Here is a 24,551-nt window from a genome sequence, read left to right on the forward strand (position 1 = left end):
TTCTCATTCTGAGAGGAGACCCGTGCCCAGCAGTGGGACAGTAATGGGTTGATGATGATGATGATGATGAAAATGTACTGAAAGTACAGAAAATGTACCTGGTATTAGGTTTGTAATCCGATTGCAAAAATTAAATAATTGGCCAAGTGTAAGTCGATCACGGAGACGAAGGGTTCTACCACGAAATTATCATTTGTTTTTTTTTTTTGTTTTTAGCATTCGTTATTATAGCCATAATAATCAGTTAGCCATAATAGATAGTTTAATCTTTAAAAAAATTAAACTATCTTTTTATTACGGTTCAATACATAAAGCGAAAAAAGCGAAACATAGCGGTTCTTTATATGACAACATCCATTTATTTTGAAGATATTTTTATTATTAGTATTTATTGTTATAACGGCCACCATTATACATACATATTCTATGAAAATTTAAAGTCTCTGTCTTAAACCCTAAAAGTACTCATCAAATCAAAAGATCTATATTAACACTGCTACTAATATTATGGAGTGGGCTTACATTTATGAAGCAGGAATTCAGCTTAAAAGCTCACATAATCCATTTGCCAACAGTCCAACCATGCGTACAAAGCCTAATTGCTTTAAAACCTGCTGCAAATGCGTTTTCGGCCGAATGGCGTTAACGCGGTTACAAATCCCGAGGTATTTCATATTGTACCTGTTACATGAAACATTGCATTTTGTTACATAACAGGAGTATGAGAAAATACCCAAAATCTCCCATAAATTACCGGTAATATTGCACTCGTAATCACCTAAACATTGAATATAGACCCATGATTTCCAGATCTAAAATAAACAACGTCTGGCGCAGTCGCAATTTGGATAGGTGACCGCTAGGTCTAAAATTTGAAGTATCCGGCCGTCACTCCCGATAGTTACCATAGGCTATCAGTCGGTCAACCTCGTTGTAGACTTTACAGGCAGTTTGAAAATATTCGAGGTAGAGTTGTGGGGAGAGACCGGTGCCCGGTAATGGACGTAAGGCTTGCCCAATCACTTAAAAACTTACTCAAATCGAACTCTTGAAACGCATTTCATAGAAAACACTGAACTTAAATTAAATAAACCCGGCTAGTAACCGTCCCTTTATATACTGCAATATTTGTTAAGGCAGGTTCGAAGCCATGCAAAAAAGTTTCCCAAGCACGTTTTTGTTTGTCTAAAGTTATACTTTATATGGGTTCGTTCGAAAAAAGGCAAGGATATTTTAGCGTGAGGTAAAAACACGGAGCATCGGTGTAACACAATTTATTTCGTGCTATTTACTTTTGACTAATGTTTGCTCGATTGAAATTTCTCTTAATACATAAAATAATATTAATTACGCCAAAGTAGCATAACTTTACACGCGTACACATTTTTTTTTATAATATATGAGTAGCAGACGAGCATGCACTCCACCTGATGGTAAGTGGCTACTGCCGCCCATGAACATCTGTAATAAACCCCAGATAGGATTAGATATTCCTACCTAAGGTCGGCCACAGATGCGCCGCTACCCCTGAGGACTAAGCTGGAACGTCTCAGAAAAGTCAGTCTCCCTTACCACACCCTTCAAACCGGAACACAGCAGCGCCTAACACTGCTGTTATTAGGTAGAAATAGGTGTGGCGGTGGTGCCGCCGGAGTCGAACCACAAAGGGTTCTACCACCTTCTGAACACATATAATATGTTTTTAACCGACTTCGTAGAGGAAGAGGTTCTTTGTTTGGCTGTATATTTTCTGAGATAACATAGTACAAATCTTGGTAGCGCCAGTCTATACACGTCTTTAGTAGCGAACTCTACGAAACGTGTCGGGCTGTCGTTGATGTAGAGCGTTCCAACTTCCAAGTCTCGGGTCACAAATACCACTCTCCTAATGAAATATTTACTTCTTACTGCTCTAGCTCCATCCCACTCGTCAGTTGCAAGCTTGTAAGAACTTACACGACGTTTTCAATACTAGAATTGTAATTTAGTATTGCATAGAAAATCTCTCAATCTTATAAATAAAATTCTCGTGTCACAATGTTTTACAGTGCTCCTCCGAAACGGCTTTACCGATTTTCACCAAATTTTATAAGCACATTCAGTAGGTCTGAGAATCGGCTACGATCTATTTTTCATACCCCTAAGTGATAAGGGTTGTTCACCCTTAACATTTTTTTATTTATATGGCAACACAACGTTTGCCGGGTAGTTAGGGTTAGTTTAAGTATAATTATTTGCTATTAAGATGCATTTATTTAGTACGACTAGTATTACCAGGAGACATACTTTTTCGAGGCGTTCCAGCTTAGTCCTCAGGGGTAGCGGCGCATTTGTGGCCGACCTCAGATAGGAATATCTAATCCTATCTGGGGCTGATTACAGATGTCCATGGGCGGCAGTAGCCACTTACCATCAGGTGGACTGCATACCCGTCTGCTGCTCCTATGTTATAAAAAAAAAAAGAAACCTCTACTAACTTATAAATTACTGATTTTTACCTGACAGGCGTCATGTTTTTCGAGCGTATGTATTTTCGTACGTTTATTTTCCTCATACTTTGACACGCCCTACGGCCCAATCGGCTTGACAGAATTTAAGATATTTTTAAACAGTCCGTTCTTTTTCTTAATAACTGGTACTTAAGATTTTTGGTTGTGGCGCGTTTACGTAAACAAAAATGTATATTTATAGCGCGAGAAAATATTGTGCGCTCTAAATATTTATTAAAGGATTTATATAGGAGCAGCAGGCGAATATGCAGTCCACCTGATGGTAAGTGGCTATTGCCGCCCATTATCATCTGTAATCAACCCCAGATCGAATTGATATTCCTACCTGAGGTCGGCCACAGATGCGCCGCTACCCCTGAGGACTAAGCTGGAACGCCTCGGAAAAGTATGTCTCCCTTACTGCAACCGTTCAAACCAGAAGACAGCAGCGCTTACCACTGAACTATGCTACTATTAAGCAGAAATAGGTGTAGTGGTGGTGCCGCCGGAGTTCAAACATAAAGGATTCTACAACCTTCAAATATTAAATATAAATTTGATTGTGTTTATCTTTTATTGATGTTGAATTCTTGTTAGAGATAAACTGTTTATTTAACTTTAACTTAACAGTAAAAACAGCTCTTTCAAACTATGAGCGATATTATTATTAATTAGCTGACCCGGCAAACTTTGTACCGCCTCAAAATCTATTTATCAAATTTATTTCATATAGAATATAGCCTATGTTACTCGTGGAAGTAGCTTTCGAATGGTGAAAGAATTATTTAAATCGGTCCAGTCGTTTTTGAGCCTATTCATTACAATCAAACAAATAACAAAGTTTTCCTCTTTATAATATTAGTATACATAAATTTGATTGTGTTTATCTTTTATTGATGTTGAACTCTAACAATAAACTGTTTATTTAACTTTAACTTAACAGTAAAAAACAATTATTTCAAATTATGAGCGATATTATTAACAAGACAGCGCTCTACTTTTTTTCACAGCAATACGAATACGTGAAATAACAAAAAATAAGTGTGTCCCTTTTTAGGTCAAACTTTTTACTACATATTCAAATTGGTGATAGGCGCAGTTGTAAACTTAAAACAACACAAGGTTCTTGTCAGATATTGTCAAGGGTACAATTTAAAAAGTTTATATGTAAAACAGTACGTCCATGGTAATCCGACCCCTGCCTAAGCCGGGGACCCTGTAATCCGACAAGTCAAATATTGGTCAATATACGATTAAACTGGCTGCAACTGTGTTACTGAATGACATATGTCCGTTATTAACAGTCAATCTATCCGCTTTGCTTAGCAAAGATCGATATTTGACAATTTCTGTCTACTACTTCTTCTCCATAACGAAACACCTTGTGAAGTGGTGGTAGTTGTATTGACATTCAAAAAGTGCTCTGTAAAGAACCTATTTTGAATAAAAACGATTTGATTTGATTTACTATTGTGACTATTAAACTAATTTGATATACTACATTTAATAGAATGTAATAAATAAAGTAAGCCATCTAAAATAGCAGTGTGATAGATAGTAAATTAATATTTAATACAATATTTATTATTTATAATAACCGGCGCCGTGTATTAACTAGTATATTCATAACATGAAGTATAGTAATTCTATAATTTATACTTTGTTATCTATTGTTTTGTTTAATTAGAAAATCTCCATCCTGGTCCCATATGATTTTTTTACAAATATCTAAACGTACCAATTTTTTTTTTTTTAAATGTGTTAGATTACAAAGATTTTTCCAAAAGCTCTACATCAATTATAAAGCATACTATGTTAACAAATTCGTTATTCGCACCTTGGCTCGCAAAACGATTGTACTCGTATTACCGTGGGTCTGTATAAGGGCAATCCTAACCAGCGTTACAGGTACCAGTCAGCACAGTTACGTGTACACGGCCAGGGTCCGCAGTGACCTCTACCTTCGTACGAGTTTCTGGTTTTTAATGAATTCATTCGTTAATAACTTTGATAAGTAAAACAAAAAGATACTTCACCGTCTTGAAATTGGATGAAAACACAAAAGGCTGATTTGTCAGTTATTTTTTGATTTCTTGACAAATAAAAAACATATTTAGAGAAAATGTACGTATAAATAACTAATACTACGCAATTTACGTAATAAGTAAATCATTGTTTCTAACATTTTAGGGACATTTTAGCACGGAGACGTGGTAAAACTTTATATACGCAACAATTTCAAATCTCAAAACTTGTTACACTTTCTTGTTTTCAGTGATCTATCTATGTATTTTACTCATCTACGGGTAATAAGCCGTTCAAAAAACGAAGAGCGTTTTAATCCTATCCGCGTTTAATATGTACGTTATATGTACGTTATATTTTATTTTTAGACGATTCGGATGGTTTTCTTTTATCGGCAGTATTGAGATCTTTTTCTCCGAAGCTTAATAATCCTTAATCTCATAACATCTATATAATAAATGTAGCTATATTTGAAAGGTTGTAGAATTAATGTGGTCTGACTGGAGTTTCATCGACACACCAATTTCGGCGTGAAGCAGTTCTTGCATTTCGGTGGAAGTGATATACCTACCGATGCCGGCTGACTCCTTATGAGGCGAGCACCTTAGTCCTCAAGAGTGACGCATATAAAAATAGGTATATGTACATTTTATAACTATTAACAAAGAATATTGCGGTATTATTAGCTAAAACCGAAGTTTGAAAAACTCCATAACCAATATGTTAGTAACATATCATTATCTTCACGGTTAATTTATATTGTATAATTCAGTAATCCGACTTCTATACGCACTTTATTTTAGCCGCTTCCAGATGTGGAAAAGTTACGGAAGGTCTAGATGCAGACACATAGGCCACAGAGCAGGATGTATCGAGCGACACAAGTTCAGGACGATCTTGTACAATCGAGATATTGTTACATTATTGTAGTCTTATGTCATGAAGCCATTACTATCCCACTGGGGAAAGGGATCTCTCTGCCACATGTTTAGGCCAAAACAAAAATATAAACGAAAAATTAATACTAGCGGTTAATACCTAGGTACATACACATACTCGTACATACTGTACGTAATAATAATTAATTATTTCCGCAGGCGCCGAACACGAAGGATATTTAAAGAGAGCACAAAAAATGGGTAAACGCTGGCCAAAACCGGATCGTTATTGCATAAGCCATGTGCATTCAGGGTCCAGAAACCAGTGGAGGGCAACGACCGATCGACCCTGATTTTTGTAAAATACTTATTATGTGGTGCGAATCGAAAAATTATAAGGCTGGGTTCAGACGGTTTTTTACGGCACGTTTATAAGTCGTATTTTGTTTAAGGCTCTGTTTACATCTGTAAACTTTTAACGCGGCTCAGACCCTGATTTTTGTAAAATACTTATTATGTGCTGCGAATCGAAAAGTTATAAGGCTTGGTCCACACAGTATTTTACTGCACGTTTATATGTCGTATACTGTTTAAAGGTCCGTTTACATCTGTAAACTTTGAACGCGGCTCAGTACCCTTACCATAAGTTTTTACGTTTTCACAAATATGACTGTTTTGGTATTTGTTTCCTTATTAGCCCATACAATTTCCAAGTTATGATATAATCCGCTAGGGGCGTTGATTGGTAAGGGTACAGACCAAGTTTTTCTGTACGATATTTTGACAGCCACACTTCGTGTCTACTCAGTCGTTTTCGATAGAGATAAATACGTTAATTTACTTTTTATAGGAAAATACTATTATATCTACCAACTTACAATCTACTTATGTAAATGAACTCTCAGGCCGGGTTAACGTTTTACTGCACGTTTTTGATGGTATTCGATTTAAAACGCACAATTTGCTAACTGTACCTACACTCGGTAAATTTAATCATTCTTGTAAATACAATCGACTTCATATGTACGAGTATAACGTCAACAATTTGAAAGTATTTATTGTTGATAATGAAGAAAATGCGTAACATTGCGAAACTGTCTCACAAAGCGCAAATTCAATATTTTAAAGTTTAAGAGAATTCGGTGAGTATTCGACTTCGAGTAAACTTCAAATTCGGTGAGTATTCGATCTAGGTAATTTAGCGGTGTACGTTGTTAGCAGTAGAAAGGTATGAACACAACTGTACAATGCACGGCACTGTTTATTTAATAAAATTCATCCTGCATAAAACGTGCAGTACAATTTCGTGTGAACACAGCATAATTGAACTGTAAAACGCCAGCGTAATTATAATGTGGCTACAGAGAAAAAGCATTTTCGATAAGCAAAACATACGTTATTGATGATCGAATCGTGTTTCAATCTAATTTAGTATCCAAAAATAATGGAGTCGTTTCAGTCAGTACCTAGATCTATATCTGTCTAGAAACTAGACGCAAATAAAATTGAAAATCTGTTTATAACGTCGAAATTACTGTTTCATGGTCATAACTGCTTGCACGATACCAAAATATGAAAACTAGTTTTGATTTTATTGTTTTATTTAAAAACATCTTTGTAACTGCTACTTTTATTGGTACTTTTTTGAAATAAATAAGGAGTTTTCAGGGTTCCGTATCAATAGCCTCTGATGTGTTTCCCGTTGTCATAAGGCTTATGTCTTGAGTCGTAATAGATAGACACTTAATTTTTTTACAGAGTGAATGTTATTATGGGTAAAATATTAAGGCAATCAAAAAATAATAACAGTAATAATGCTTCCGAGAAATATTATACTACTGATATCATATTTGGTATCGATACTAAATGCGTTGTAAATATCACGCGCAGCTAATTGACACCAAGAAATATTTCGTATAAAAACTCGGCGAAACCCAAACGGTATTCTTATTTATACCCAGGGCCGGATTTAGAAGTTTAGAGGCCTTGGGGCAACAAACAAAACAAAACAAAGGGAGTAGAGGCCCCCGGGCCCCAAATTATTTTCCGAATAAAATGATCCATTTTTTCAGTTAAGTTTTTCAATAAATATTTTATTGTGAAACGCAGGTAGATTCTTCTAGTATTCTTGTTTGTACAAAGTACTGTAGATAAAGGTAAAACAGCGAGAAAAATATCAAAGGAAAAGATATATATATTTTTTACTAGTGTATACTAGTCGGAATTTAAAAAAAATCCGACGTCTCTATTGTGTGGCCTCCACAAAAGAGGGGCCTCTTTTGTGGAGGCCCCGGGGCGGCTGTCCCGGTTGCCCTCCCTTAAATCCGGCCCTGTTTATACATACCATTACGTAGTAAAATGCACTAAGTATTTATGAAACGTTTATACTGTATGATATTTGAAGATTGTAGTGACATTAAGCTTTATCTCGGAGAGCCCAAGACCTCGGAATTCAGGATTACATTCCATTACGGTTGGAACTCGTGGGATAACTTCAGGTTATTCGTGAAGGAGCGAGGAGTATTTTTATATTTCGCCAAATTTTGCATGGAATAAATGTGGTATATTTATTTATTACTTTTCATATACCATGTTTATTATTATCAAGTGATACAAATAGGCTAGGATAAAAGTGTATTCTAAAAATTTGTCAAGAGCGAGACGAACTCGCATAAGGAATTTTATTATACATTATAATACCAACTACAGGTATACATGGATATACATACAAAAACGCCGTAAACTACCGGCTTTTTTGTACGAGAGACCCCTAAATTTCACTTTTTTTGTTTCTACCCGACTGCCAAGTAAGGGTTATGTTTTTAATATTTGCTGTTATAGCAGCAAAACTACACGCTGTAGAATAATTTGTATCTATCTATTACAGATCAAGAAACAGTAACCTGTCTCAGACGGACAGGTAGCAGAGGCTTAGTAATATTGTCCTTTGGACGTACGGAACCCTAAAAACCTACAGGCTACCTAACATAGCATAATCGGCATTATCTTTATAACAAATAATTATATACCTAATAATAAGCGTCACTTACAACAATTGTAATCAACATTAACAATTGCTTAAAACATTTTTCGGTTAGGGTCAAATGTATAATTATGTTGAAACTTAAAACTGATGACGTAATTAGCGTGTACACCGTGATTACGCCACAATATTATACTTTAAGGCCGCTATAGTATCAACTACCTATAAGAGAAGTGTAACAAGGCCATCTTTCATTTATTATTGTTAAATATTTACTTCGATACCGGACTGTGTTTGTCGGTATTCGGTTACTAAAAAAAATAATTTTCAAAGTAGGTAAGTTTAATATTTCTAAGTCGCAAGCCAGAAAGCAAAAGCAAGGTCGCCTTTGTATGTTTTGTATTATCTATTAATCTCTATAATATTCGAACAATGGCCGAAATCTGATCATCTTATATATAAAATTCTCGTGTCACAATGTGTAGTTACCGTACCCCTCCGAAACGGCTTTACCGATTTTCACCAAATTTTATATGCATATTCAGTGGGTCTGAGAATCGGCTACTGTCTATTTTTCATACCCCTCATTGATAAGGGTTGTTCACCCTTAACATTTTTTTATTTATATGGGAACACAACGTTTGCCGAGTCAGCTAGTTATCATATAATAATAATATGCAGAATCGTAAAAACAAATTTATAAATAAAAAAACTTTTTTTTACATATAACAAAGAGTACCTTATCTACGACAAATGTCTCTTCTGTCTGACCAGTTGAAACTATTAATATTAACAAGCAATATTGATTATTAATAACGTCCATTATTCATTGTCAATCTATCCAATGTTTTGCCTGACAAAGGTCGAAATTTGTCAATTTCTAATTGCTAATAAGCACTCTCCAATTTCAATATTTGACAGGCGACAATCTAGTTGGTTAATAATAACTGTTAGATCAAAGTAAAGAATCGTTTTTTTAGATATTCATATATATTTGATAATTCTATTATCTGTCTAATCGAAATATATAAGGAAGCCAAACAATTCAATATCAAATTTCTCATTTCCCAAAAACAATAATAAGTTTCGAACAGAACAAAGCAAGCCATAAAGTATTTTATGAAATAAATAGTCTATTCACGGTCTAGCTACAAAATATCAGGAGACTATTAGGAATATAGTAAAATTGATGAAGCCATAAGAGTAATCAACAACAACAACTTGAATACAGTTCATATAATACATACAACAGTGATTATGCCTTAAAGAACATAAAACCAGTCCGCCCTCGTACATTATGTTGATTATAAGTTTTTTATTTCATAGATTAAAGCACAATTCTTATGTACTTGAAGTGTTGATATAATCCATCAGATGCATATGTAACTCTAATCTAATACACTAAAATCACAAATACATAAATATGTAATACTATGTCAAGAACGCATACATAAAAATTACACACACACATTCAGACACACGCATACACATATGCGCAGAAACACACACGAACATATGCATGCATCGATATACACAAACACCTACATAGATTTCAAAACACATACGTACCGAGCATTACCATACGTTATTATTAATTTATTGTAAATTTCTCATTTTAAGTGACCAAAGTAATATGTCTTATGAGCAAGAAAGATTCTTTAAACCTAATATCTAAACAGTTGTGAGTAGTCGTAAAAGTACCGTTATATCAGGGGTTTCGATTTCAATCCTGGCCTTGTGAATATCAAATTAGCTAATTTAGAATTATTTTCTGTGTTCCGATTTAAATACCTGGTCTCTTAATGACAACCACGAAAGTCGCGGCACCCTATGCATAAATTTCCTTTTCGAATAGTCAGATACTCGTATATTCCAGATATATTCCAATATATTCATTTATTATTTCGTCACTTTATTCGAAGATATAGATGTAAATATTATATGTATGGATCATACATATAAAAGTTAACAAGTAGTCCTTTTATTGTTCAGGCAATAATCCGCACGCTTTAGATAGTAAAGTATCGATATGTAAATTTTTAATCAAAAAAACACGTCACTTCACTATAGTCACTTCCCTACGTACCCCACTTTGGTCTCATTTTAAGTCATTCTTTTTCTGTGCGGGCAACAGAACGCACGCGTTCCTGTTTTACGATGCCGAAACGAAGCGCGGAAGATAAAATCAGTTTTTATAAAAGGAAAATACAAAAATTACAAAATAAGAACGTGAAACGTCGGAATAGGATTATTGTTTACTCGGACTCGTCAGATGTTGAAGATATATCTGGTAAGAGAATTTTATTTCTTAAGTACCCACATAAATTTACAATTTTGTAATATGGTTGCAAGAAATTGTACACGTCTTATATCGTAGAATAAATATACGGAAATCGCTTTGGAGTTAACCGCGAGTTAACCAAAAAGCTTTCTTGGCCCCAGAGTTAACCGCGAGTTAACCAATGGGTACAAATATGATAACAGAGTTAACTATGAGTTAACCAGTTAACATAATATATCCGTTTTTGGGCATAAAAATTTTGCTTTTATACAATTAATCCAACAACCAAATGGCCTTCCTTTATTCACAAATACAATCGCTTGCTTTTAGATAACAACACCAATAACGTTGAGTCTTACAACAATGTGCAAAATCCAAATAATGTCTGTGGGGAAGCCCCACTATTGGTTCAAAATGGGAACCAGGATGAAGCTGCGACTCAGGAGGTGTTGCCTTCTTTGGATCCTGAAGTATTAACAGCCTTGGGAGACCTCGTACCTGAACAGGTGATTTATGGGGCAGATATCCACCCTGACTTAGCCCTCAGGTGGGCCCCGATTCTTAAGAAGGGCCTCTTAGATAAAGACTTAAAAGAAAAAATCTTTTTAGATTATGCGACGCCCCAAAATTGCAAACTGTTCAGAGCGCCTCGATTAAATCCAGAAATAGCTGCAGCAGTGTCTGAATTTGCTCGCGCTCGGGATAAGAAGATTGAGTGCTCTCAACAACAATTAGGGGTAGGCCTTACAGCTATAAACAGAGCTATGTCTTTACTGTTAACGAGTGATAATAAAGTACAAGCAATCAAATTTCTGTCAGATGCTTGTAGGATCCTGTCAGACTTACACGCGTTGGAGACCCAAACTAGAACGAAGTCATTAACACAAGGTCTGGAAAAATCTTTTCTAAACCTAATCCAGGAGAGTGAAAGAGATGAGATGCTTTTCGGTAGTGATCTTCCCGAAAAAAATCAAAGCTTCGAAAGCTATTGAGAAACAGGGCTCTCAGATTAAGAAACCCGAGTTAAAAAATAACCCGGGTCCATCTTCATCTCGCTCGACAAGGACGCAGGGAAACGTGAAAGGCTCTTCTCGCTCGGCGAACAGGGGGGGGCGAGGAGGGCCCAGGAAGACCCAGAGGCCCCCGATGTCCCAGAGCAACTTCACTCCAACCAGAATTTGGAACAGACCTCCGCGTGCAGGTCCTCGGACATAGAGGTACATGCCGGGAGATTAAAATATTTTTATAACTGTTGGCGTAATATAACTAATAATAGGGTAGTTTTAAATTGGATTCGAGATGGTTATTGCATTCCTTTTAGTAAAAAAGTAAGAAAAAGTAACAGTAGTTGTCGTAAATGTTCATTAAAAGAAAAAATACAAATGTGTAATGCTATTAAAAAATTACTGGACCTAGAGGCTATATCCATTTGCGAACCATCTCGAGATCAGTATATATCTGATATATTTTTGGCACCAAAACCTAACGGAGATTCTCGACTTATACTAAATTTAAAAAATCTCAATAAATTCGTTGAGAAGGAGCATTTTAAAATGGAAGATTATAGGACAGCCGCTATGCTTATATCGAAAGGGTCTTTCATGGCAACAATAGATTTAAAAGAATCGTATTTATTAGTACCAATTAAGTCAAATGATAAGAAATTCTTACGATTTCAATTCCAAAACGTAACATACGAATTTAAAGCTATGCCTTATGGCCTTTCTACGGCCCCTAGAACATTTACAAAAATTATGAAAATTGTTGTAGCTCATTTGAGAAGCCAGGGTTTTAAATCAGTTGTTTATTTAGATGAAATTTTGTGTTTGGGACTAGATTTTACAGAATGTCAAACGAATGTTACAGAAACGAGAAAACTATTAGAATGTTTGGGCTTTGTTATTAATTACGAAAAAAGTAATTTATATCCTAAAACTAAATGCAAATATCTGGGGTTTGTTTTTAACTCTTTAGAAATGTCTATAGAATTGCCATTAGAAAAACAGAATAATATTTATTATCTTGTACACCAATATCTCAGTCTGCCTCGATGTACAATCCGAGAATTTTCACATTTGATTGGAGTGCTTACAGCAGCATGTCCTGCTGTGGGTTACAGCTGGATGTATACAAAATTATTAGAACGCGAAAAACATTTAGCTTTAGTTCAACATCATAACAATTACAACGCAAAATTTACACCTTCAAGTAATATTTTACCAGATTTACTTTGGTGGGCTAAAAATATTTATATATTACGAAATAAAATTGAAAAACCAGAATTTGTTTTAGAAATTTTCTCAGATGCGTCAAGGCAGGGTTGGGGTGCATTTTGCAATAACGTACGCACTGGCGGGAAATGGAAACCAGAAGAGGTTGAATTCCATATAAATTATTTAGAACTCAAAGCAGCATACCTTAGTTTAAAGACGTTTGCTCGGAACAAATTTGATTGCGCAATTTTGTTAAGGTGTGACAACACCACTGCTATTAGTTATGTAAATCGTATGGGAGGAATTCAATTCCCCCATTTAAATGAAATCACAAGAAACATTTGGCAATGGTGCGAGAAGAGGAGACTATGGTTATATGCATCATATATAAATACCAAAGAAAACGTGGAAGCAGACCAGGAATCACGTAACAAAAATATAGATACAGAACTAGAGATCTCAAAAACAGCATTTCTTTATATTACACGTAATTTAGGAAAACCTGATATAGATCTATTCGCTTCTCGCGCCAATGCCAAGTGTGACAGATATGTTTCATGGAAGCAAGACCCGGATTCTTTTACAGTTGATGCTTTTACTATAAGTTGGAAACCCTATTTCTTTTATGCTTTCCCGCCTTTCTCGTTAATTTTAAAATGCCTTCATAAGATTAAAGCAGACGAAGCAGAAGGCTTATTAGTATTTCCGTACTGGCCTTCTCAGCCTTGGTACCCAGTATTAAGAGATATGTGCACTTCAAAAATTGTCTATTTGGACGCTAATGAACATCTTTTAAATTTCTCTTTCAGGAGAAGACAGCAATTCAAATTTATCCTGGGTGTCGCGAGGCTCTCCGGGAAGCTTTCCTGAGGAAAGGCACTCCCGAAGTAGCATTAGACATAATTTTGTCTTCAGTTGCACAAAGTACCATGCAACAGTATAACGGCACGTATAAATTATGGTGGAAATTTTGTAATGATTTGAACTTAGACCCTTATAATACACGTAAGGAGTCTATAATACTTTCTTTCCTTACGAATCTTTTTAATAAAGGTGCGGCATATGGTTCACTTAATAGCCACAGATCTGCTTTAACCTTATTATTTGATAGTGATTTTCAAAATAATAATCTAATCAGAAGATTTTTTAAAGGAATTTACAAATTAAAGCCTTCTCTTCCCAAATACATTGGCACATGGGACCCTCAAGTAGTATTAAATCATATTGCTGAATGGAAACCTCATAATGAAATATCTATTGAAAAATTAACAAAGAAACTTACTATGTTGTTAGTTCTGTGTACTGCTCATAGAGCTCAAACGATATCTTTAATAAAGATTAAAAACATCCATGTAAGTTGCAATGATATTAAAATTGTGATTTCTGACGTAATAAAAACATCAGCTGCAGGACGGGAACAGCCATTACTGATTCTTCCTTATTTTATAGATATTGGGATATCTGTCCTGCCACTGCAATCAAAGATTACCTATCTCGTACGGAACAGTTAAGGTCGGACTTGAATAATGTAGATAATCTATTGTTGACGTGGAGACCACCTCACAGAGCGGCGACCAGTCAGACGATCTCTCGGTGGGTCAAGCGAGTGCTTGCAGAATGTGGTGTGGACGTGGCGACGTTCGGCGCACACAGTGCGCGTCACGCCGCCACTTCCGCCGCCGGTCGCGCGGGAGTCTCACTTGATGTGATCAGGAAAGCCGCGGGCTGGTCCGCAACGTCTGATACATTTGCTAAATTTTACAATAGACAAATAGTAAACAATGATCAATTTGCGAGAGCAGTATGTTTCCAAGAACCGCCTTAACTGTTCTGCTGGACAAATGTAAAATTATAGTACGAATTATATATATATAATACCACTAAAATTAATGCACTTAAGTTAGTTATTATGGTTATTAAATCTGATTTTTATATCTATTTGACCTTTTACTTCCAGCGCGGAATAATATATTTCGGCAAAACCTACCTCTAAACATCTACTTGTTAACTTTTATATGTATGATCCATACATATAATATTTACATCTATATCTTCGAATAAAGTGACGAAATAATAATACATGATCAAACGAACTTCCAAGTGAAGTTCGATCAGTATTATATGAGTCACTTTATTCGAAGATATAGAGCTCCCACCCTTCCCAAACCCAACGGTTTTGCCTATTTATAAAAAAAAAAAAAAAAAGATCTCTAAAAAATGACTTAAAATGAGACCAAAGTGGGGTACGTAGGGAAGTGACTATAGTGAAGTGACGTGTTTTTTTGATTAAAAATTTACATATCGATACTTTACTATCTAAAGCGTGCGGATTATTGCCTGAACAATAAAAGGACTACTTGTTAACTTTTATATGTATGATCCATACATATAATATTTACATCTATATCTTCGAATAAAGTGACTCATATAATACTGATCGAACTTCACTTGGAAGTTCGTTTGATCATGTAATATATTCCAACTTATCCATATAAAAAAGCTACAACAAATTTCTGATAAACATTAGGTAGGACATCTGTGCTTTGGGATCAGTAACAAATAGCGAAATAGTTATCACTTGACAGAAATTAGCGATATAATATACTACACCAGATAGGATTAAAGTTCTATCAGAGGTACAACGTACTTGTGGTCGACCTGAATTTGATTCCTGATCACTAATTTGCCCTATGTCTTATAAGAGCAATAATAGTTATGACTTACCGGCAGGGGGTAGGGTGCTGGGCGATGCATGGGCGCGAAGGGCGGCATCCTGCCTTCAGGCGCGGGTGGTGCTGGGCGCTCGGGCTGCGGCCGCAGCGGCAGGCGGACTGGACCAGCTAGCGGGAACGCGAACACTTGGGACTGCGGCTCGGGGAACGGCATCGCCCTGTGGACATCGTCTCATTAGCATCTCTTCTTTTTATTATGTAACGGGTACTCACGATATGCGTTTTTTATTGGCGATATTTCGACCCAGTTGCATGGATCGTGGTCACTGCGAAAGGGCGGGGGTGGTCAATTCCGCGATAATTTTATCTAAAATCATATAGCATCTCGTCTTGACCAGGAACTTTATAGATGTCGGTAACCGTAACCAAAAGGGGTACATTTGGTTAAGAACTTAAGATATGTTTGGTTATTTCCATTCAAATAATATTTTAAAAACGTTAAAAAAAATCTTTTTATAAACGTTTTTTTGCAATAAAATAAAAGTAAAAATTTATAAAATTTATAATACATAATTATTTAAAATTGTAATATTCTGTTACAATGTTCCGTTTTTACCCTTTGGGTACGAAATCCTAAGTATTATTGATGTTGAAAATTATGATTTTGTGGGTATTAAGATATATATCGACCGATATTAAATATTCGATAAAAGTATCCATATTTATATTGGTCACAACATGAACTTGCATTCCTAATTTTTATCCAGAAGAAAACAAAATAAGCATTCCTTCACTAAGCTCTACAAATCTGAATTTAATATTCGTGTAAATGTTTAATGCATAAAAGTAACGGAGAGAACCAGGCAATTTAACGATTCTTTGCCGTGATGAAGGCGTTTTGCAATTCAAAATAGCTGCTGTAAATATCACAAACCTTTACACGCTGTTCAAACTTACGTCACTTGCAACCCTAATTATAATCCAGAAAATACGAAAATAAGTAATCCATTATGCTCTACAAATCCTAATTTAGTATTCGTGTAAATGTTTAATGTATAAAAGTAACGAAGAGGACCGGGCAATTTAACGATGCTTTGCTGTGATGAAGGCGTTTTGCAATTCAAAACAGCTGCTGTAGACATCGCATACCTTTACACGCTGTATTTCAAACTTACGTCACTTGTATCCCATATTATTATACAGAAAATACCAAAATAAGTATTCCATTATGATCTACAAATCCTAATATAGTTTTCGTGTTAATGTTTAATGCATAAAAGTAACGGAGAGGACCGGGCAATTTAACGATGCTTTGCCGTGATGAAGGCGTTTTGCAATTCAAAACAGCTGCTGTAGATATCACATACCCCTACACGCTGTATTTCAAACTTACATCACTTGCAACCCTAACTATAATCCGGAAAATACCAAAATAAGTATTCCATTATGTCTACAAATCCTAATTTAGTATTCCTGTAAATGTTTAATGCATAAAAGTAACGGAGAGGAGCCAGAAATTTAACGATGTTTTGCCGTGATGAAGGCGTTTTGCAATTCAAAACAGCTGCTGTAGACATCGCATACCTTTACACACTGTATTTCAAACTTACATTACCAAATTACTGCGTTTATTTGAAGTAAATTTTTGCTTACAATGTTAAGTAATGTTAAGTTATTATTATTTTGACAAAATAATATTATATAAATTTATTGTAATCCTGACATTAGTATTATTGATATCTTTGATTAATGATTATTGTATTAATTATTATTATTATGTAACTACACTAACGAATTAGGCTATGAACCTGTAATGTTAGATGTAAGGATTATAAAAATAAATAAATAAATAAATTATATCTGACGGAAATTTCAACGTACTAATTAAATTTAAACATTTAATATTGCTACTTTTTAGCTTATAGTAAACATGAAAGATTCTGTATTTAAAGACTGAAAAATAAGTTCTCTTCTTTATTCAAAATATAAAATGATGATTGTAACGACTTGATTGTGTTGTGTTGTGTATGTGTAATGTGTTGTGTGTAATGTCTTTGTGTAACTGCTTTTAGCATTAAGTCCGCCTTTTGTAGCACAACTTTTGATTTGGACAAACCTTACTAATATTTTAAATCCGAAAGTAATTCTGTCTATCTGTCTGGTTGTCTCTTCTTCACGCCTAAACCACTGAACCGATTTTAATGAAATTTTGTACAAAGATAGTCTGAGACCCGAGAAAGGACATAGGATAGTTTTTATCCCGGAAATCCCACGGGAACTAGGGATGGCGATCTAAGATCGATTAATCGCAGAATCGATCTTTTTGACCAAAAAATCGATTATTTTAATCGATATTAGTAAGGATTGAATCGTGAACTATGCATCAAGTGATGATCTTTAGTAAAGTTGTTGTCCATGAGCCCACGAACGTTTCAGAGTTGGTACGACCAATTTTTGCCAGATGGAGCCACTGGTATTCCAATGAAGGTACGAATTTTCAGTTTTATGTATGTTAGTATGACATATTATTTTCTTTTAAACGCGAGCGAAGCCGCGGGCAAAAACTTGTAAAGAATAAAAAATGTTGAACGAAAATAGAAAAATATTGCGTAGTGTAACTACGAAACGCGCTAACTACTAACCGCGTAACTAAAATCTGTCAATTTATGTTACTTGAACTAGATTTCGAAATCCAATTATCAAATGCAATTTCACTGTGGTTAGTTGCAGTGATTGATTCAAAGGCGATTAAAAGAATTTTGAAAGGCAAATTTATATGAGTCATCATCATCAACCCATTACTGTCCCACTTCTGGCCACGGGTCTCCTCTTAGAATGAGAAGGATTAGACCATAGTCTACCGCTCTGACCAAGTGCGTATTAGTAGACTTCACATACATTTGAGATTTTTATAAATCTCTCAGGTATGCAGGTTTCCTCACGATGTTTTCCTTCGCCGTTTAGCAAGTGATAATTAATTTCTAATACGCACATAACTTTGAAAAATCCGAGGTGCGTGCCTGGGATTTGAACCTCGGACCCCTCGATCGAGAGGCCGAGTTTCTTAACCACTAGGCTATCACTGCTTTTCATTATATAATATAATGCTTTCTATAATTTATATGACTCCTATATTAGAATTAGCAAACGGCAAGTGACCACCTGATGGTATGCTACTATCGCCCTAGACATCCATAATAATTAACTTCAGGTAAGACAAGAGTCAGTATCTCAGATCAAATAAAAATACCTCGCTATCCCTGAGGACTAAGCTGGAATGCCTCATATAAGTGTCTCTCTTTTACCATACCCGCTAAGCCAAAACACAACATTACCTAACTAATTTTAGTATATAAATATTTATTACATTATTAATACGGAAATAGGTATGAAATTGGAGTCACTGGAAACGAACCACGAAGAGTTCCAACTTTATTCAAATAGCGTTAGAATCTACTCGCGGCTTTGCTCACTCAGAATGTTTTATCTATCTGTTCTGAGGGCGGAACGGTTATTTTTCGGGATATAAGGTACTATGTCCTTTTAGTGAACTCCTGATAACATGAGTACAAACATTTTAACAAACGGTTATGTAGTTAAAGCATAGATTAGTAAAGATTACTCACTCCTAACAAGAAAATGTAACCAGTTTTGAGAATTGAAATAGTTGCGTATAAAAGTTTTGCCACGTCTCCGTGCTAAAATGTCCCTAAAATATTTGAAATAATTATTTATTTATTATGTAAATTACGCAGTATTCGTTATTTATTCGTAAATTTTCTCTAAAAATGTTTTGATTTGTCAAGAATTCAAAAAAAAGTTTGGAAAATCCAAAAGTGCACGACTCATAATGCTCATTTAATTATGAAATAAAAAATAAAAAAAAAACTTAAGTTGTTCAAAATTAATTGCCGAAAAAACAGCTGTAGTAGGAAGAAGGTACTGCACAAGCGCCCCTGGTGGAATAAATGTACATAATATCTATAGATATACAGTCTTGTAGTTTTCGTTTTTTATTAATTGCAATTAAACGACACTGAATTAATTAATCATTCGCATTCAGTGACCTACAATCGTCGATTAGAATTAAAAAAAAAAAATTAACTCAAGTGATGGATTTTTTCACAAGTTACAGTGTTTTCAGGTTTCACACATGACGGACAGGAAATTTTTTGACCTATTTTGGTGTTTCTTTCCAATTCTATTGCAGTAAATCAATTTTTAAAAAGTATGGAATTAATCTCCATTAAATTATCTCGACAATAGTATGCAAAATATCTTGATTCCGTGAACTATCAAGGCTATAATAATAAAAATAGCCGCCAAAATGAAGCGAAAAAAATTTTTCGATCGTAAAGCACTCTCTGATGCTTCGCATCATGAGTCGTGCAAAAGTTTGGAAAATCCAAAAGTGCACGACTCATAATGCTCATTTAATTATGAAATAAAAAAAAAAAAACTTAAGTTGTTCAAAATTAATTGCCGAAAAAACAGCTGTAGTAGGAAGAAGGTACTGCCACAAGCGCCCCTGGTGGAATAAATGTACATAATATCTATACAGTCTTGTAGTTTTCGTTTTTTATTAATTGCAATTAAACGACACTGAATTAATTAATCATTCGCATTCAGTGACCTACAATCGTCGATTAGAATTAAAAAAAAAAATTAACTCAAGTGATGGATTTTTTCACAAGTTACAGTGTTTTCAGGTTTCACACATGACGGACAGGAAATATTTTTGAACTATTTTGGTGTTTTTTCCAATTCTATTGCAGTAAATCATTTTTTAAAAAGTATGGAATTAATCTCCATTAAATTATCTCGACAATAGTATGCAAAATATCTTGATTCCGTGAACTATCAAGGCTATAATAATAAAAATAGCCGCCAAAATGAAGCGAAAAAAAATTTTCGATCGTAAAGCACTCTCTGATGCTTCGCATCATGAGTCGTGCAAAAAGAACTTACTAATAAGCCGTTTGTGGCTTTATTCAATTTTAAGGCGGCGAAGTATATTTACTAATCTATGAGTTAAAGTGACAAAAGAAACCAACTTACATTCGCATTTATAGTATTAGTTAAAATTACTAAACCATTGAGTTAAGTTTTTCGTCCCACAAAAATAACGTAGAAACTGATACGTCAAATTGGAATGGATAGCCGGTGGAAAATGTTATCATGATCGATTATACTCGTGATTGTATCTACCCTCTTATATTTACGACCCCTTCGTATATCGCGGACTTAAAAGGGTATTTCTCCTCAAAAATTGTCTCTATTTCTGTGATAATCCAAAATAAATTTAGCTATAAAGACGGCGGGTTTGATTTAAAATAAAACATGTTTTTTTTTATAATATAAGATGCAGACGAGCATGCAGTCCATCTGATGGTAAGTGGCTACTGCCGCCCATGGACATCTGTAATTAACCCCAGATAGGATTAGATATTCCTACCTGAGGTCGGCCACAGATGCGCCGCTACTTCTGAGGACTAAGCTGGAATGCCTCGGAAAAGTCTTTCTCCCTTACCACACCCTTCAAACCGGAACACAGCAGCACCTAACACTGCTGTTATTAGGTAGAAATAGGTGTGGCGGTGGTGCCGCCGGAGTCGAACCACAAAGGGTTCTACCATCTTCAAATAAATAAGCACACACTATTATTATTACAGACTTTATAATCACTCTGAAAGTCGTAATAAATACCTATTTTTACCACGCTTTTATTAGCTTGGGTTGTATCTATGTATGTATGTATGTATGTATGTGTGTATGTAACGGAATCTTTGGACTCGATTTTTACCCACTTTGAACGGTCCGATTAATTTAAAATTTTGATCAATTATCAAGAACCGATGACAATACATGATTTTAATAATTTTACCCGTTCTCCTCATCAGCATCGTCACGGATCAGGATTAACGATTTTCCTTGTGCGATTTTAGAGTGATTTATAGTTTTTGAACTATAATTATTTCATCTCATTGGTTTGCTTACTACATAAGAACTAGTTTAATGCAGTTCAAAAAGATCTCTAGTCGGTTATATTTATGAGTATTTTATATTTTCAAAATTTCGCGCGGTATTTACAGTGCTTGATTTCAATCTGTTTCTTTATAATAACCATAATTAAAATTGAAAGCAAAGTTATTGAAATCCTGAAAATAAATTAATAGGTAAAATGAATAGGAATAGGGGAGTCAGCTCCTTTAGGGAAGCCAGTCGCCAAGCTGGTTTGATTTGGCACACATTCAGATGCAGATCCCCTGAGGTCTGAAAAACCTTGTCCGAATATCATATATGTACCTTCATATCAATAAACATCAAAATGTTTTAAAAATTGCTACGTTCAAATCCGCTGTACTCCGGAAATGTGAATAACACACACTTTATTTGCATTTCCTGTTATTCAGTGGAACGAATGTAATATTTCACAAGTGTAAAATCAATCGGAAATCACTTGGCAGGCCGGATATTACTTTGGATTTTTTAAACAAAATCTGTTTTTACAATTCTATTTATCTAGAAGCGTATATAGAATTTATGGATATTTAGAATTCTATAGAAGCTTCTACTTATCTCTCCTTGTTAGTTCGGTCGTGAGAATGTGATGGGTAATCTGGAAACTATATTTTAAACTAATTTACCCCAACAGGTCCTCTCAATCAAGGGTAAGTAACAAATAAACAATTTTTTTCACATTTCGGCACATGTTAGAAATTTATAACTTGCTTCATGCAAAAAATACACCGCGTAACCAACACTACAAAAAATGTATTATAAATCTATTTATATAATCTACCAACTTATCTATAACAATCTGTGTCCAGAAGTGAGACATTAATGGGTTGATAAAATGGGTTGACGGTCAAATTAAATAGCAACTACTACATCAGAAAATATTTGCAACAATAATAATCTCTGGTAATATCAGAATCAATATAGAACCTCGTTATTTGTTGGACACAGTCAAATGAGTATCAGAGTGCATTCCCTTTCAGCGCGGCGCTGTATAAACTTTTCAAACTAATTACGTACACACAAACAGCTTTTAAATTAAAATGTTATACCCAAGAATACTAAAGTCGACTATCTTTCGACTTCTTAATTAAACAACGAAATAACTTGTTCTTTTGTTCATCGTTTATTTAGATTCCGCAACAACTCACTTCTGTTTAAAACGTTTACAGAAACATAAATTTTAAACTTTGGGGAGTTTTAAAATTTCGGAATGAGTTTACTACTGTTCGTAACTGTATGTTCGCTTTACAAATGCACATTAGGGCAACGTAATGAATTATTCTCTAAGCATTCCCCAAGGTTTAATGAAAATGGAGTAGCAAACGAACATGCAGTCTAATAATAAGAGGATACTCTCACACATGGAGAATTATAATCAACCCCAGATAGAATTAGAGTTAGTACTAAAAGAAGCATTAGAGTAACAGACGAGCATGCAATCCACCTGATGGTAGGAGGCTACTGCCGCCCATGGACATATGTAATGACCGGATTCCTACCTGAAATCGGCCAAAAATACGTCTAAGATGAGGATTAAGATGAAACCCCTCAGAAAATAATGACACCCTTGCCACACCCTTCAAACCAGAACACATTATTCGAATTGATCTAGGTAGTAAACAGAGAAATATCTATATCTGCATTTCGAAACACATCCAATTAAATTCATTACCATCGAAATATGATCTGGTAGTACGAATTAAATCCTCCTACACAAGAGATTGAATTCCGAGAGCGCAACTCTGAATTTCGCAATTACGAGCTTTAAAACTAATGAGGAATTATCTTAATACATAACCTATGTGTCCTTATAGGCCATAGATTAGTAAAGATTACTCACGCCTAACAAGAAAATGTACCCAGTTTTGAGAATTGAAATAGTTGCGTAAAAAAGTTTTGCCACGTCTCCGTGCTAAAATGTCCCTAAAATATTTGAAATAATTATTTATTTATTACGTAAATTACGTAATTATTACGTAAATTAGTTATTTATTCGTAAATTTTCTCTAAAATTGATTTTATTTGTCAAGGATTCAAAAAAGAACTTACTAAAATAAGCCATTTGTGGCTTCATTCAATTTCAAGGCGGCGAAGTATCTTTACTAATCTATGTTATAGGCATGTAAGTCCACCAATCCGCATTTAGCTAGCGTGGTAGACTACGACAGTAATAGGTGTTGGGTAGAGATTATTGCTTAGCGATAAAACAGACTATTGCTTAAAAAACTTACTATTATTATAATTGTGAAGTATAACTGTATCTTCCAATATCATTGTCGTCCTCTTCTGAGCGCAGATTTCAAAGAGAAAACGGTTTAGGTCATAGTTAATTACATTGGCCGACTGGATTGATGAATTCATCCACATTAAAGAATTTTCTTATTTTTTTAATGGACTCTATATGTAAGTTTTTTACATATCTAAATGTAAGTTTTAGGCGATTTGCACTCGTAAATTGAATGAAATTATTAACTTATTACAGAATATTAAATATGCATTGAATTCGTAACTCGGACTCTCAATATAGAAGGCATAACAAAGCCTTGCTTTCCTGGATGGCGTAAGCTCCAACATGGCGGACTAAATTATCACCCTCAAATGATACATGTATTCTATCTGTTGCTACTATGATAACAAATACAAAGAAAAAACATAAAAAATAAATAAATATTTAGTGGTACGGAACCATCCAAGTGCGAGTTCGACTTGTACTTGCCCAATATTTTTTTTATTTTCAATATATTATTATACTATTATATTTTACCTCTCTTCTCCGCCATGGCAGATGATAGCGATGCGCTCAGCCTGCGCGGTGCGCGGTGCGAACGCCCCGAGGATGTTGAAGGGGAAGCGGCGCTCCGGCTCCTCGTGACGACGCTCCACCACGCAGTTCATGCGGCCCCTGCAAACCGTACCAAACATATTTAGCTCTCTGAAGAAGGATTTTTGTTATTATATATTCACCCGCATGGCGGAGCGGCGACCATAC

General features: G+C 35.0%; 1 protein-coding gene and 1 long non-coding RNA gene across 2 annotated transcripts in view; one reads left to right on the forward strand and one right to left on the reverse strand.

Moving 5' to 3' along the window:
* Positions 1-24,551, reverse strand: part of Msr-110 (DUF3736 domain-containing protein Msr-110) — a 109,178-nt gene that overhangs the window by 47,850 nt on the left and 36,777 nt on the right. Inside the window, exons 5-6 of the mRNA XM_073091291.1 lie at positions 24,327-24,464; positions 15,594-15,759 (exon numbers count right to left, since the gene is read on the reverse strand). Coding sequence (XP_072947392.1) covers positions 15,594-15,759; positions 24,327-24,464 — 304 coding nt within the window. The remainder of the gene's footprint in view (positions 1-15,593; positions 15,760-24,326; positions 24,465-24,551) is intronic.
* LOC140756110 (uncharacterized) lies at positions 11,655-14,807 on the forward strand. The gene is made up of 2 exons (XR_012103872.1): positions 11,655-11,873; positions 13,679-14,807. It is a non-coding gene; the product is annotated as an uncharacterized LOC140756110 (long non-coding RNA).

Source organism: Epargyreus clarus, unplaced genomic scaffold (genome assembly GCF_041222505.1).
Source record: "Epargyreus clarus isolate Ecla_fem2 unplaced genomic scaffold, WU_Ecla_fem_2.2 ptg000034l, whole genome shotgun sequence".
NCBI classification, from domain to species: Eukaryota; Metazoa; Arthropoda; class Insecta; order Lepidoptera; family Hesperiidae; genus Epargyreus; species Epargyreus clarus.